Source organism: Eucyclogobius newberryi, unplaced genomic scaffold, assembly GCF_026437365.1.
Source record: "Eucyclogobius newberryi isolate DKJ021-1_F unplaced genomic scaffold, fEucNew1.0.hap1 SCAF_13, whole genome shotgun sequence".
Taxonomy (NCBI): domain Eukaryota; kingdom Metazoa; phylum Chordata; class Actinopteri; order Gobiiformes; family Gobiidae; genus Eucyclogobius; species Eucyclogobius newberryi.
In genome coordinates, this window is record NW_027315757.1 from 9,634,416 (window position 1) to 9,652,157 (window position 17,742).

At 37.8% G+C, this 17,742-nt stretch overlaps 1 protein-coding gene across 1 annotated transcript in view; it reads right to left on the reverse strand.

Moving 5' to 3' along the window:
* The window catches only part of cacna1ha (calcium channel, voltage-dependent, T type, alpha 1H subunit a), a 181,412-nt gene that overhangs the window by 91,313 nt on the left and 72,357 nt on the right, over positions 1 to 17,742 (reverse strand). Inside the window, exon 3 of the mRNA XM_072442502.1 lies at positions 2,176 to 2,285. Coding sequence (XP_072298603.1) covers positions 2,176 to 2,285 — 110 coding nt within the window. The remainder of the gene's footprint in view (positions 1 to 2,175; positions 2,286 to 17,742) is intronic.

The window sequence follows — 17,742 nt, forward strand, 5'->3', positions numbered from 1 at the left end:
AACCACTCAAGTTTATATTATAAACTGAAAATCTGCCACTTACTTATCATAGTTAACAATTATATTCCTGAAAATAATACCAGTCACGAACATTCCAGAAGGTCTTTCCATATGAAACCACCTCGACATTTTAGTCCCAACAAATGATCAGATCCTTGTTAAGTCGCCCATTAGAGCTGAGTTCGGAGAGGAAGGTAGTGCGTATGGTCCCAGTGGGGAAGAGCTCTGGCTTAGTGAGGTTTTGGCTGTGTTTCAATTAACTGGAGTTGGAGCATAGCGGAAAGACAGTATGTATCTGCATATAATGAGCCCATCGCACAGTTTCCAAGAATCAACACAGCACTGCACGCACTCGAACAAATGAGACAGTAAATTCACTTTGAATTACAGCTGCATTTACACATCCACAGCAGTCATATTGCAGTGAAAGAGGGCATGAAGTTAGCCAGGGTGAAAAGAAGAGAAGCACGAAGTGGATTGTGGGGTCAAAAACTTCGACATCACAAGATTTAATGAAACGATCTTGAATGTATGGATTTTTTGTAAGGTGTAGGTTTCCGAAATGGCTGGAATGTTCCACAAAAAGTTATAAAACGTAATAAACTCAATTAAAGGGAACAATGATGTTCTGTGGGAAAGATTGGTCATCAAGCCAATGTTTAATTTGAATTGCTATACTGTCATTTATAACATTTAAAGGGTGCGCATCATTTGGAACCTTGAGTCAGGACGACATGCCACGCCCACTTGTTGAATTATGATAGAGAAACTGTCAAAGGCAGTTTTTTTCACATGGTCCTCACCTAATGTCCTGATTGGATGAAATTGTCTGTAACTGGCAATTTCCTCCTCACGTTCGAAAGGTTTCAAAAAGTTGAAAAGACATTTTACTTTTCATCCAGATTGTAAAGAAAATGTGATCAATCTTTCTGAACTATTTAAATTTAGTTTATTTCCAATCTGTTGTTATTTCATGAACGATTACATAAAAAAGCTGATTTTCAACTGGCAATGGGCAATTGATGGAAAGTGCCCTGCCCAAGGACACAACAGCAGTGCATGATCTCACCCTATGTATACAATTACACAATGAACTTGAAGAAATGAATTGCGCTTTCGTTTTGACGGCGTTTTCAAAAAGAGGACTCGAGATAATATTGATATTTTCTTCGTCTTAAAGGGATCCAAGAAGTACGTCATAAGGACAGCCGGCGTTAGATGTTTTGGAGATAAAAGTTAAGTAAAGATCAGTGGAGGGATGTTGATGTGAGCTGCCAGGACGCCCAGAGGAAGACTAAAGAGATTTATGGATGCAGTGAAAGAGGGCATGAAGTTAGCCAGGGTGAAAAGAAGAGAAGCACGAAGTGGATTGTGGGGTCAAAAACTTCGACATCACAAGATTTAATGAAACGATCTTGAATGTATGGATTTTTTGTAAGGTGTAGGTTTCCGAAATGGCTGGAATGTTCCACAAAAAGTTATAAAACGTAATAAACTCAATCAAAATACCTGTAATAGAATCAATGGAAGTATGGAAGTAGACAGTTTATACTATACTGTGAGGCATTCAGGGCAAAGCAATACCATTTTAATGACCAAAAAAGTTAGAGTGGACCTTTATGTATTGAAAATAATGATCTGAGAGGAAGTTGAGGAACACACTTTGATACTAAAATGTGAAGAAATGTTGCAAAAGGTGCGCTAGGTTTAGTTTGTCTGGATCGCTATATGTTTTTTTCTTCAATCAAATAACAGGAATTCAATTATAACAAATACAATTAATACCAAGTGCTTGCAAAACTTCATTCTCAATGTCAAGTTTTTTGTATGTACTTTGTATTTGTGAAGGTGGTGATTAGAGGGGTCTTTTGCCTGTTTGTGCCCAGTGCGGTTCAACACAATTTTATTAATAAAGAGACAATAAAATAAAATCTAAATGCAAGGTATGAGTAAAATGTAATTCTGTAAACACGGAAAAATTACAAAAAGCACCATTACATAATACAAAAAACATAATAGAAAACGATATGACAAATAAACCAAAACCGTAAATACAAATGCAACACATGAAATAAATGGGTGTGATGGTCTGAGGGGCTGTGAAATTGTACAAAAAATTTCACTAAAATCGCTGAATAAATTGAATGCATGATTGTTCTTAAGCATATTACTCACCTGTAGTATTCTGCACCACTCGGAGAGGCAGGCGACATCTTCACAGGGCTGGAACATCCCCAGAGTGACGCAGTTGAGAAGGATCACCACCATGGACACGTGCTCGAACCATGTGCAAGACGAGTTAAGGCCACAAACATGAGCAGTGTCATCAAATATCTGCTAATAACATCCATTTCCAGTCAAAGTAAATAAGGGAAAGTCTGTAATTGCGTTATCAAATGAACATCCATCATACTGTAAGTGCACGGAGTCGTACAAAATGGTCAACAGCGGAAAAGGAAGTGCAGTTGAAGGCTAATGGTCTGAAGACGTCGTGCTTTGATGCTAATCTAATCACTGGCATTTAATTCTCTGCTACTTTACTAATTCTGATCAGTGGGTTGAAGACTATGTGCTGGAAACAAGACCCTAGAGGGAATTGGTTGATATACTGGTGCTAGTACTTATTAGTGTCAGCCATTTTTGTTGTTTTGTTTCTTTCGATTATGGGTATTTGTTTGTTTGGTAGCTTTCTGTGAATTTAAATTAAAGTAGAAACGCAACGAAGCTAAAGTGTCAAATTATGTTAAATCCCATATAGATACATGTTTACAGAATAATATACAGAATTGTTGGGTTTCTAAATACCGTCATTGGTCAGAACTTCACACCTAAAAGTCTCAGAAGTACCAGAATGCAGATAAAAGCCTACTATTCTTAGGGGACAAATATTGGATATCGTTGTCAGATTTAAAACAATAAATCATATAGAACCACCTTTGCCTCAATAAAATATGTAATATTCTGACTTCCCCCTGGTCATTTTATCCTCAGTGCTATTTGGGATAAAACTGTAATCCGCATGGGAAATGAGGCAGACTTAAATTCCTTGGAGATCGACATGCTATCTGAGGACACGACATTCCAAAGAAAAGAAACGTTTTTTACCCCTAAGCGTAAACTGTCAGTGCAATTGCGTGATTTTTTTACTTTGTATTGACGACTAAAAAGTAGGCAAATTCAAATCAGCAGGTTTCCATTAGTTGCTTTGTTGTTCTCAACACAAGCAATGTCAAGCTTAATCACTCGCAATCAAGAAGAGCGTACACGGGTGGTATTTGTCTGGCTCCTTAAGCGCTCCAAGGTTCTATCTCTTACCCAACGCTGGTCGGAAAATGCGTTTAAAAAAATGGTAATAAAAAATGGAAATAATAGCGTACTAATAACTGCTAGAACAAATATGTGTCAAATCTTATGGAAAATGTCCCTTTACGCATTGATTGAAGCATTTAAAAAAGTATCACCATTACAGAACTTGGCCTGACATGTAACGCAGTGTGCAAATTTTAATGAATAACGTGTAATAACAGTATTAAAATGCCAGCAATAAAGTTTCCTTGCTCAACTTTTAAATATCAGCGTATCCTTGGCGTACTGCAAGTAGACTTTAATATTAGCCTACTAAACGTTTATGGATTTTTCGTTTCTCTTTTTTCAAGGATGAGCATTGGATTAAATAGCGCTAAAGGTCAACAAGCAAATCAATGTGTCATAATGGTGTCAAGAAAGCCTTATTACGTCAGATATTCCAATGGCTCAAGCATTAATCCAGATTAACATGAAGCATCTCCGCTAAACTGACTACATTTAAGAGCCGACTGCAGTATTAGACATTATCAAGATGACCCTCGTTTGTCAGAAAATCATTTTAAGTTCATGATTTTACTGAACAAATTAAAATGGGGAAATTCCACCCTGTGCTTTGTCAAGTCATAAATCAAACTAGACTAGTTAGTTTTAGCCATCACAGCTGAAATTAGCAATTGCACAACACATTGCACATCGACATATTTATTATCATTATTATTTCACCTTATTATTGTTATTATTAATAATGTTATTTTTAAAGGGACAGGACTTGGAACAAGTTCATGAAATAAATCAAACCCCTGGACAGTAGAAATATGCCCACCAAATGTTGCTTAATGAAGTCTAGTTAAATGTGCAGTACTGTTCCATCTCTCTAGCCTGAAGACAAATGACTTATTACATCAATGGACACATGCTTCTTCTCAACAGAGCAAGTCCAGTCATCATTTACCAAAACAAAATGGCTCTATATCGCTGACACTGGTGCATTGTAACTGCCCTCCTTGGCTCCTCTGTACTTTGCATTTATCCACTCTCTCATCTGACGGTGGATTTCCTTCGGCTTCGCTGCCACTACTCGCACCTACGTCAGGGCACTTAATTAACCCAACCTGACAAGTCTGCAAAGTTTTTTAAATGGCACGTCTTTATTCATCACCCCGACAAAGAAGAGAGGAGAGTGGAGGGCTGGCTCTGCGCACACGCTCAACCAATCGCACACTTTACAGCATACACAGGGCTGTTTCGACATGAAAGCTGGCTGAGGACATGTGCTGGGGGCCCACGGACCACAAGGGGGGCCCATGAAAATAGAATACACTTTAAGATTTGATAGAGGTGTTTGTAATGTTGTTCTTCTCTAAAAGTGTATCTCAGATTATTTTATTTATTTATTATAATTTTTTGAAATGGACTCTTTATTTATTATTATTTTTTATTTTAAATATAATTTTTTGTCTGTTTTTTCTCTCTTTCTCTATAACTTTGTAAAAGCTATTTGTTTGCACATTTGAATTGTGTTTCTCTTGAATAAAAACAAAAAACAGGTGATTTGTTCAATTTTAAAGCTTCCCATTCAAATTTGAGCCAATTTTTTTACATTTGGCTCCAATGGTGTCATTTATTTCTTTGTGAGTTTTTTTTTTTGTTGCTGTTGTTGCTGCCAATAGTACGTTCCAAAGGGTTTATTGACAATTTGAGCCATTATATCAAAATCATAATAACAGATTATCAGCTAATTATTTCATTGATACCTTATGGTAACTGCTACTCCATGTTTTGTTTTGGATCTGAATTTCTCTCTCTCTTTCTCACTTGGGGCCCCCCTCAGCAGCATCTTCGGACCCCTCTAAAAGCTTGCAACGGCCCTGTATATGTCAGACAACATCTTAAACTGTTAAATGTACTGATAATCTGGAGTGTTTACACCACTTAGAGCGTCTCTTGGTTAATGTTACATGCACATTACAGTTTCCAGTCAGCCAGCTGTTTTACTAACCCAAATTGATTTCACCCATAACAGATTTATCTATTCCTACATAAACAAGGACGGCGTGTTATAGTTTGTATATGTTTTATGGTTGCTATGATATACTGTGGGAAAATGGACTGGCTTGCAGGGTGGTACACTGCAAAAAGATTGTCTATAACGATTATACTGTAAAATGAGTTTAATCAAGAATAAAATATGGTTTTGAGCTTTGAATTCAAAACCAGTTTAAAATACAATCAAATAAGTCAAATTATACAGACCTTAATGTTTAAAAGATACAATTAATACCCCAAAACTACTCAAAACTCAAGTATTTTGTACTGAAGTCACATTTTTTGCAGCTTGGGGAGAATGAGGAATCACAAAGGGCGCCTGGCATTCTCTGGGGACACATAAAACATAAGAGGAAAGACATAAACTGCTTGTAACTGTGTTTTTGGAGAATCCTTCAAACCACAGGGTCGGCTCACATCAGGGAGCACTCATATTTTTGCTCATGCAACAACAGCTCAGAGGCTTCAGTGACTGTGACTTCGCAGGAGGATGAAGATTGGTTTGAAATGGAGGTGTTCTGAAGCCTCGAAACAATTCAATTTGATCCTGAAAGCACATATTAAATTGCTGTATTGCTGGGACAACACTTTTGCACTTTCTCTTATTTTGGTGTGCAAGAGATGTCAGTTAAAGCCATGTCGTGATGGAAACTTAATGTATTTATTACTGTATAATTGTATATAGTAACATTGAAAACATTTCGTCACATGTTAAGCTACGGCAGTCATTTACAGCTTTTATTTTTTCTGAGCAACTGGTTTGTTATTATTCACCTCTCTTGACACTTTCTCTTTGGAGATGTTAAAGCTTAAGAGGCTAAGTTACAGTTAAGATCTGTGGAGACAGCAGGTTGCCACCAGAAATGTTACTTAGTGCACCTTTAAATCAAAAATTAAATTCTAATCAAAACATTCTGCATTGCTATTCTTGAACAACTAACCTGAAACAAAAACCGGATCCAAGCTGTTGTTTGATCAATATTGTAAGGATATTCTGTTAAATTATTCTTGTGTTTATTCAACGGGCATGGAATAAACCTGAGGCAAAAACATTTAACACCATCTACTTCACATTTTGACACTGAAAACTGAAAACAAAAAGCCCCAATTGTTATATAGTCTGAACAAAATCTTCAATCGCCCGAAGTAACCGTTACGCAAAATCGTTTAACTACAACACAACTGCACTTTTATTCTCTGCACAAGCACTTCTGGCCGTAAAATAACGCGCATTTTTGAATTGGCAACACTCCTAAAGGCCCCAGATTGCCCTGGCTTAGCTCTAATTCTTCCATTGAGAGGAAATAGACCCTTATCAATCCCACTCCAGTCCCTGCCAATGCACTCATGTAAGCACCACAAAGCAGGCATGTTCAATCCGCCTTTGCAACCCTTGAAGTCTGTCCTACTTAAGCATGCACACATCCATCCACAAACACACACACACACATCCACAAACACACATAGACACACATCCACAAACACACATACACACACATCCACAAACACACACATCCATCCACAAGCACACACATCCATCCACAAACACACACACACACATCCACAAACACACATACACACACATCCATCCACAAACACACACACACACATCCACAAACACACATACACACACATCCACAAACACACATACACACACATCCACAAACACACACATCCATCCACAAGCACACACATCCATCCACAAACACACACACACACATCCACAAACACACATACACACACATCCACAAACACACACATCCATCCACAAGCACACACATTCATCCACAAACACACATACACACACATACACAAACACACACATCCATCCACAAGCACACACATTCATCCACAAACACACGTACACACACACACACACATCCACAAACACACACATCCATCCACAAGCACACACATCCATCCACAAACACACATACACACACATACACAAACACACACATCCATCCACAAACACACACATCCATCCACAAGCACACACATCCATCCACAAACACACACACACACACATCCACAAACACACATACACACACATCCACAAACACACACATCCATCCACAAGCACACACATCCATCCACAAACACACACACACACATCCACAAACACACATACACACACATCCACAAACACACACATCCATCCACAAGCACACACATCCATCCACAAACACACATACACACACATCCACAAACACACACATCCATCCACAAGCACACACATCCATCCATAAACACACATACACACACATCCACAAACACACACATCCATCCACAAACACACACATCCATCCACAAGCACACACATCCATCCACAAACACACACACACACATCCACAAACACACATACACACACATCCACAAACACACACATCCATCCACAAGCACACACATCCATCCACAAACACACACACACACATCCACAAACACACATACACACACATCCACAAACACACACATCCATCCACAAGCACACACATCCATCCACAAACACACATACACACACATCCACAAACACACACATCCATCCACAAGCACACACATCCATCCACAAACACACATACACACACATCCACAAACACACACATCCATCCACAAACACACACATCCATCCACAAACACACACACATCCATCCACAAACACACACACACATCCATCCACAAACACACATACACACACATCCACAAACACACACATCCATCCACAAACACACACACATCCATCCACAAACACACACATCCGTCCACAAACACACACACATCCATCCACAAACACACACACATCCATCCACAAACACACACACATCCACAAACACACACATCCATCCACAAACACACACACATCCATCCACAAACACACACATCCATCCACAAACACACACATCCATCCACAAACACACACACACACATCCATCCACAAACACACACATCCATCCACAAACACACACATATCCATCCGCAAACACACACATCCATCCACAAACACACACATCCATCCACAAACACACACATCCATCCACAAACACACACATCCATCCACAAACACACACACATCCATCCACAAACACACACACATTCATCCACAAACACACACACATCCATCCACAAACACACACATCCATCCACAAACAAACACACACATCCATCCACAAACACACACATCCATCCACAAACACACACACACATCCATCCACAAACACACACATCCACAAACACACACACATCCATCCACAAACACACACACATCCATCCACAAGCACACACATCCATCCACAAACACACACATCCATCCACAAGCACACATACACACACATCCATCCACAAACACACACACATCCACAAGCACACACATCCATCCACAAACACACACATCCATCCACAAACACACACACATCCATCCACAAACACACACACATCCACAAACACATACACATCCATCCACAAACACACACACATCCATCCACAAACACACACATCCATCCACAAACACACACACATCCATCCACACACACACATACATCCATCCACAAACACACATACACACACATCCACAAACACACACATCCATCCACAAACACACACACATCCATCCACAAACACACACATCCATCCACAAACACACACATCCATCCACAAGCACACACATCCATCCACAAACACACACATCCATCCACAAACACACACATCCATCCACAAACACACACACATCCATCCACAAACACACACATCCATCCACAAACACACACACATCCATCCACAAACACACACATCCATCCACAAACACACACATCCATCCACAAGCACACACATCCATCCACAAACACACACATCCATCCACAAACACACACATCCATCCACAAACACACACACATCCATCCACAAACACACACATCCATCCACAAACACACACACACATCCATCCACAAACACACACATCCATCCACAAACACACACACATCCATCCACAAACACACACACATCCATCCACAAACACACACATCCATCCACAAACACACACACATCCATCCACAAACACACACACATCCATCCACAAACACACACACATCCATCCACAAACACACACATCCATCCACAAACACACACATCCATCCACAAACACACACACATCCATCCACAAACACACACATCCATCCACAAACACACACACATCCATCCACAAACACACACATCCATCCACAAGCACACATACACACACATCCATCCACTGACACACACACATCCACAAGCACACACATCCATCCACAAACACACACATCCATCCACAAACACACACACATCCATCCACAAACACACACACATCCACAAACACATACACATCCATCCACAAACACACACACATCCATCCACAAACACACACATCCATCCACAAACACACACACATCCATCCACACACACACATACATCCATCCACAAACACACATACACACACATCCACAAACACACACATCCATCCACAAACACACACACATCCATCCACAAACACACACATCCATCCACAAACACACACATCCATCCACAAGCACACACATCCATCCACAAACACACACATCCATCCACAAACACACACATCCATCCACAAACACACACACATCCATCCACAAACACACACATCCATCCACAAACACACACACATCCATCCACAAACACACACACATCCATCCACAAACACACACACACACATCCACAAACACACATACACACACATCCACAAACACACACATCCATCCACAAGCACACACATCCATCCACAAACACACACACACACATCCACAAACACACATACACACACATCCACAAACACACACATCCATCCACAAGCACACACATCCATCCACAAACACACATACACACACATCCACAAACACACACATCCATCCACAAGCACACACATCCATCCACAAACACACATACACACACATCCACAAACACACACATCCATCCACAAACACACACATCCATCCACAAACACACACACATCCATCCACAAACACACACACACATCCATCCACAAACACACATACACACACATCCACAAACACACACATCCATCCACAAACACACACACATCCATCCACAAACACACACATCCGTCCACAAACACACACACATCCATCCACAAACACACACACATCCATCCACAAACACACACACATCCACAAACACACACATCCATCCACAAACACACACACATCCATCCACAAACACACACATCCATCCACAAACACACACATCCATCCACAAACACACACACACACATCCATCCACAAACACACACATCCATCCACAAACACACACATATCCATCCGCAAACACACACATCCATCCACAAACACACACATCCATCCACAAACACACACATCCATCCACAAACACACACATCCATCCACAAACACACACACATCCATCCACAAACACACACACATTCATCCACAAACACACACACATCCATCCACAAACACACACATCCATCCACAAACAAACACACACATCCATCCACAAACACACACATCCATCCACAAACACACACACACATCCATCCACAAACACACACATCCACAAACACACACACATCCATCCACAAACACACACACATCCATCCACAAGCACACACATCCATCCACAAACACACACATCCATCCACAAGCACACATACACACACATCCATCCACAAACACACACACATCCACAAGCACACACATCCATCCACAAACACATACACATCCATCCACAAGCACACATACACACACATCCATCCACAAACACACACATCCATCCACAAACACACACACATCCATCCACAAACACACACATCCATCCACAAACACACACATCCATCCACAAACACACACATCCATCCACAAACACACACATCCATCCACAAACACACACATCCATCCACAAACACACACATCCATCCACAAACACACACATCCATCCACAAACACACACATCCATCCACGGCATCCGGCCCTTCACAGATGCAAGATTTTGGTTGTAATCTGCAGACACAATTAAAATAAGGGATTTGAATATTCCGGAATCCCCCCTTCCCCCACCCATCCTCTTGGGTTAGGTGGTGTAGTGGGTTAGGTGGTGTAGTGGGTTAGGTGGTGTAGTGGGTTAGGTGGTGTAGTGGGTTAGGTGGTGTAGTGGGTTAGGTGGTGTAGTGGGTCAGGTGGTGTAGAGGGTCAGGTGGTGTAGTGGGTTAGGTGGTGTAGTGGGTTAGGTGGTGTAGTGGGTTAGGTGGTGTAGTGGGTTAGGTGGTGTAGTGGGTAAGGTGGTGTAGTGGGTTAGGTGGTGTAGTGGGTTAGGTGGTGTAGTGGGTCAGATGGTGTAGTGGGTCAGGTGGTGTAGTGGGTTAGGTGGTGTAGTGGGTTAGGTGGTGTAGTGGGTAAGGTGGTGTAGTGGGTCAGGTGGTGTAGTGGGTTAGGTGGTGTAGTGGGTAAGGTGGTGTAGTGGGTCAGGTGGTGTAGTGGGTTAGGTGGTGTAGTGGGTTAGGTGGTGTAGTGGGTAAGGTGGTGTAGTGGGTCAGGTGGTGTAGTGGGTTACGTTTTCGTTTTGGGCTTAGCTACACAGGAGGATACATGTGCAGCAGGGCAGTGTGAGGAGAGTAACGGCCCTCAGAACAAACCACTGCTCGTCAAAAGCCAGTGACCACTACCATTTATACTGTTGTGTCCTTGACAAGAGCCTTCACCGTAGATTGGGAATACTTTGGTCAAAACAATACAAAAATATGTCTTCTTCTTTTTTTGCATTTAACTGAAGGATTGACATTTTTCAGTTTTTCTTTCATTTTTCTCTGTTTTGTCTCATGTTTTAATGTTGTTTTGTCTCATCTTTTAATGTTGTTTTGTCTCATGTTTTGTCTCATGTTTTAATGTTGTTTTGTCTCATGTTTTAATGTTGTTTTGTCTCATGTTTTAATGTTGTTTTGTCTCATGTTTTAATGTTATTTTGTCTCATGTTTTAATGTTGTTTTGTCTCATGTTTTAATGTTATTTTGTCTCATGTTTTAATGTTATTTTGTCTCATGTTTTAATGTTGTTTTGTCTCATGTTTTAATGTTGTTTTGTCTCATGTTTTAATGTTATTTTGTCTCATGTTTTAATGTTGTTTTGTCTCATGTTTTAATGTTATTTTGTCTCATGTTTTAATGTTGTTTTGTCTCATGTTTTAATGTTATTTTGTCTCATGTTTTAATGTTATTTTGTCTCATGTTTTAATGTTGTTTTGTCTCATGTTTTAATGTTGTTTTGTCTCATCTTTTAATGTTGTTTTGTCTCATGTTTTGTCTCATGTTTTAATGTTGTTTTGTCTCATGTTTTAATGTTGTTTTGTCTCATGTTTTAATGTTGTTTTGTCTCATGTTTTAATGTTGTTTTGTCTCATGTTTTAATGTTATTTTGTCTCATGTTTTAATGTTGTTTTGTCTCATGTTTTAATGTTATTTTGTCTCATGTTTTAATGTTATTTTGTCTCATGTTTTAATGTTGTTTTGTCTCATGTTTTAATGTTGTTTTGTCTCATGTTTTAATGTTGTTTTGTCTCATGTTTTAATGTTATTTTGTCTCATGTTTTAATGTTGTTTTGTCTCATGTTTTAATGTTGTTTTGTCTCATGTTTTAATGTTATTTTGTCTCATGTTTTAATGTTGTTTTGTCTCATGTTTTAATTTTGTTTTGTCTCATGTTTTAATGTTGTTTTGTCTCATGTTTTAATGTTGTTTTGTCTCATGTTTTAATGTTGTTTTGTCTCATGTTTTAATGTTGTTTTATCTCATGTTTTAATGTTGTTTTGTCTCATGTTTTAATGTTGTTTTGTCTCATGTTTTGTCTCATGTTTTAATGTTGTTTTGTCTCATGTTTTAATTTTGTTTTGTCTCATGTTTTAATGTTGTTTTGTCTCATGTTTTAATGTTGTTTTGTCTCATGTTTTAATGTTGTTTTGTCTCATGTTTTAATGTTGTTTTGTCTCATGTTTTAATGTTGTTTTGTCTCATGTTTTAATGTTATTTTGTCTCATGTTTTAATGTTATTTTGTCTCATGTTTTAATGTTATTTTGTCTCATGTTTTAATGTTATTCTGTCTCATGTTTTAATGTTGTTTTGTCTCATGTTTTAATGTTGTTTTGTCTCATGTTTTAATGTTGTTTTGTCTCATGTTTTAATGTTATTTTGTCTCATGTTTTAATGTTGTTTTGTCTCATGTTTTAATGTTGTTTTGTCTCATGTTTTAATGTTATTTTGTCTCATGTTTTAATGTTGTTTTGTCTCATGTTTTGTCTCATGTTTTAATGTTGTTTTGTCTCATGTTTTAATGTTGTTTTGTCTCATGTTTTAATGTTATTTTGTCTCATGTTTTAATGTTGTTTTGTCTCATGTTTTGTCTCATGTTTTAATGTTGTTTTGTCTCATGTTTTAATTTTGTTTTGTCTCATGTTTTACTGTTGTTTTGTCTCATGTTTTAATGTTGTTTTGTCTCATGTTTTAATGTTGTTTTGTCTCATGTTTTAATGTTGTTTTATCTCATGTTTTAATGTTGTTTTGTCTCATGTTTTAATGTTGTTTTGTCTCATGTTTTGTCTCATGTTTTAATGTTGTTTTGTCTCATGTTTTAATTTTGTTTTGTCTCATGTTTTAATGTTGTTTTGTCTCATGTTTTAATGTTGTTTTGTCTCATGTTTTAATGTTGTTTTGTCTCATGTTTTAATGTTGTTTTGTCTCATGTTTTAATGTTGTTTTGTCTCATGTTTTAATGTTGTTTTATCTCATGTTTTAATGTTGTTTTGTCTCATGTTTTAATGTTGTTTTGTCTCATGTTTTGTCTCATGTTTTAATGTTGTTTTGTCTCATGTTTTAATTTTGTTTTGTCTCATGTTTTAATGTTGTTTTGTCTCATGTTTTAATGTTGTTTTGTCTCATGTTTTGTCTCATGTTTTAATGTTGTTTTGTCTCATGTTTTAATGTTGTTTTGTCTCATGTTTTAATGTTATTTTGTCTCATGTTTTAATGTTATTTTGTCTCATGTTTTAATGTTATTTTGTCTCATGTTTTAATGTTGTTTTGTCTCATGTTTTAATGTTGTTTTGTCTCATGTTTTAATGTTGTTTTGTCTCATGTTTTAATGTTATTTTGTCTCATGTTTTAATGTTGTTTTGTCTCATGTTTTAATGTTGTTTTGTCTCATGTTTTAATGTTATTTTGTCTCATGTTTTAATGTTGTTTTGTCTCATGTTTTATCTCATGTTTTAATGTTGTTTTGTCTCATGTTTTAATTTTGTTTTGTCTCATGTTTTAATGTTGTTTTGTCTCATGTTTTAATGTTGTTTTGTCTCATGTTTTAATGTTGTTTTGTCTCATGTTTTAATGTTGTTTTGTCTCATGTTTTAATGTTGTTTTGTCTCATGTTTTAATGTTGTTTTGTCTCATGTTTTGTCTCATGTTTTAATGTTGTTTTGTCTCATGTTTTAATTTTGTTTTGTCTCATGTTTTAATGTTGTTTTGTCTCATGTTTTAATGTTGTTTTGTCTCATGTTTTAATGTTGTTTTGTCTCATGTTTTAATGTTGTTTTGTCTCATGTTTTAATGTTGTTTTGTCTCATGTTTTAATGTTATTTTGTCTCATGTTTTAATGTTGTTTTGTCTCATGTTTTAATGTTGTTTTGTCTCATGTTTTAATGTTGTTTTGTCTCATGTTTTAATGTTATTTTGTCTCATGTTTTAATGTTGTTTTGTCTCATGTTTTGTCTCATGTTTTAATGTTGTTTTGTCTCATGTTTTAATGTTGTTTTGTCTCATGTTTTAATGTTGTTTTGTCTCATGTTTTAATGTTGTTTTGTCTCATGTTTTAATGTTGTTTTGTCTCATGTTTTAATGTTGTTTTGTCTCATGTTTTGTCTCATGTTTTAATGTTGTTTTGTCTCATGTTTTAATTTTGTTTTGTCTCATGTTTTAATGTTGTTTTGTCTCATGTTTTAATGTTGTTTTGTCTCATGTTTTAATGTTGTTTTGTCTCATGTTTTAATGTTGTTTTGTCTCATGTTTTAATGTTGTTTTGTCTCATGTTTTAATGTTGTTTTGTCTCATGTTTTGTCTCATGTTTTAATGTTGTTTTGTCTCATGTTTTAATGTTGTTTTGTCTCATGTTTTAATGTTGTTTTGTCTCATGTTTTAATGTTGTTTTGTCTCATGTTTTAATGTTGTTTTGTCTCATGTTTTGTCTCATGTTTTAATGTTGTTTTGTCTCATGTTTTAATTTTGTTTTGTCTCATGTTTTAATGTTGTTTTGTCTCATGTTTTAATGTTGTTTTGTCTCATGTTTTAATGTTGTTTTGTCTCATGTTTTAATGTTGTTTTGTCTCATGTTTTAATGTTGTTTTGTCTCATGTTTTGTCTCATGTTTTAATGTTGTTTTGTCTCATGTTTTAATTTTGTTTTGTCTCATGTTTTAATGTTGTTTTGTCTCATGTTTTAATGTTGTTTTGTCTCATGTTTTAATGTTGTTTTGTCTCATGTTTTAATGTTGTTTTGTCTCATGTTTTACTGTTGTATTGTTGTGTTTTCATGTATTTATTTGTGTACAGGACTTTGTGGTTTGAAGACAAAGAGTTTGATTGGGATTGAACAAATCAAAATAAAAAGCTAGCATGCCAAAAGAAGTTGAAAAAAATTAATAAAAATGAATTGAATAGTTGTTCTTCCTTTTGTGGCTGTATGAAATCATGTCCAATGCTGCCGGTCACACTTTGTTAAGGTCAATTTGTGCCTGGAAGATGTGTGCAAATCAAATTATATCAGTGGAAAGGCTCAGTGGGAGGAGGGCGCTGTCACTTTGTGTTAAAATCCAGTGGACAATTATGTAATGTAGTCGTTATAGCATACATACGTTAGGAAAACAAAACAATAGAGCACAGATGTGTTCATGGCTATTCCAATTGTTTTCTACATGCATATTTAAAGGCTTGTATCACATTTTGAACCATGAGTGAGGAACATCAGAACGAATGGTTAGTCCCATCTCACTCATTTTGAACTATGACAGAGAAGCAAACAACACAGCACAACGATAATTCATTTTGTAGTTATCTCGTGTGTCCAAATGGTTTGGACCTCAACAGATTTCTGTGTTCAAAGCGGTTATTCTCGCAGCGTGACAGTTGTACTGCGGTAACGGCTGGTTCAGCAGTCTGTCCGCAGAGACTAACTACGCAATCAGCTCTCCGCCTTCCAGGGATTACTGGACGGCCAGAGTAAAATTTGTCTCAAGCTGCTCACCCCAGGAGTCGACCGGGAAAAACATGCCCAATAGGTAAATTTCTCCAGCTACAGTTGTCCTGACCAAGCATAGCACAAAGATCTGGAGATGTGTCCCCTGCGCTGCGCTGTGGGGCCCACTGCTCCTGAGAAGACGCTCCAGTGGCACAGAAGAATGGGTCGAACGCAGAGGACAAATTTCCCAATGGGGACAATAAAGTACCATTAATCCATATATGAGGCGCACTGGATTATAAGGTGCACTGTCGTTTTTGAGAAAATTAAAGGCTTTTTAAGTGCGCCTTATAGTGCGGAAAATACGGTATATCTTAACCATGGCCTTCAATACATTTTTTTACCTAAATAGATTTTTTTGCCCAGTCCCACTTTCCACAAACCCACTCCTGCTCTTGGTCAGCCTAAGTCATGCTCTGAGTGAGTGACAGGTGGATTCAACCAATCACAGTGAAGTGTAAACTGTGCGGGCGTGCTTCTTGCTTGTTTCCATTGTATTGCTTTGCCTAGAATGTTCCACAGTATGACATTATCTTACCTGTTTGCATTGCAAGTTACTGATCAAATCTGTGGAGAGGTGACTCATGTTTATTTTTTTTAATAAATAAAACGCATGTTAAGATATTTTGGATATCATACTGTGGAACATTTTAAGCAATGCAAGAAGATTACAAATTGCACATAAGTGTCCATGACTGATGATAATGTTGAAATCAAGCTGCTCTACGTCTATCAATGCAGATACATGTTTAAATAGCAATAAAAAACACAACAATGGGACAGTAAAGTTACATACAGTAGCTTAGCATTGTTAGCGACCAGCACATTTGGTGACTCAGTGGCATCTGCTGTGCTAGCGACGTGGCTGCAGATCTGAGGTGAACTCGGCGGGAGCAGCACAATGCGTTACTACAAATGAGGCAGTAGCATGTGTAGCACTCCGTCACGGCAACGTCTCGCACCTTCTACCACAACTGTGAAAACACGTCGGCACATTCATAAAGCGTGCCTTACGTACCCTCCGCCACATGCATGTAGCGCCACTCACTTGAATGAAGAAGACTACAAGTGAATGTACAAGACA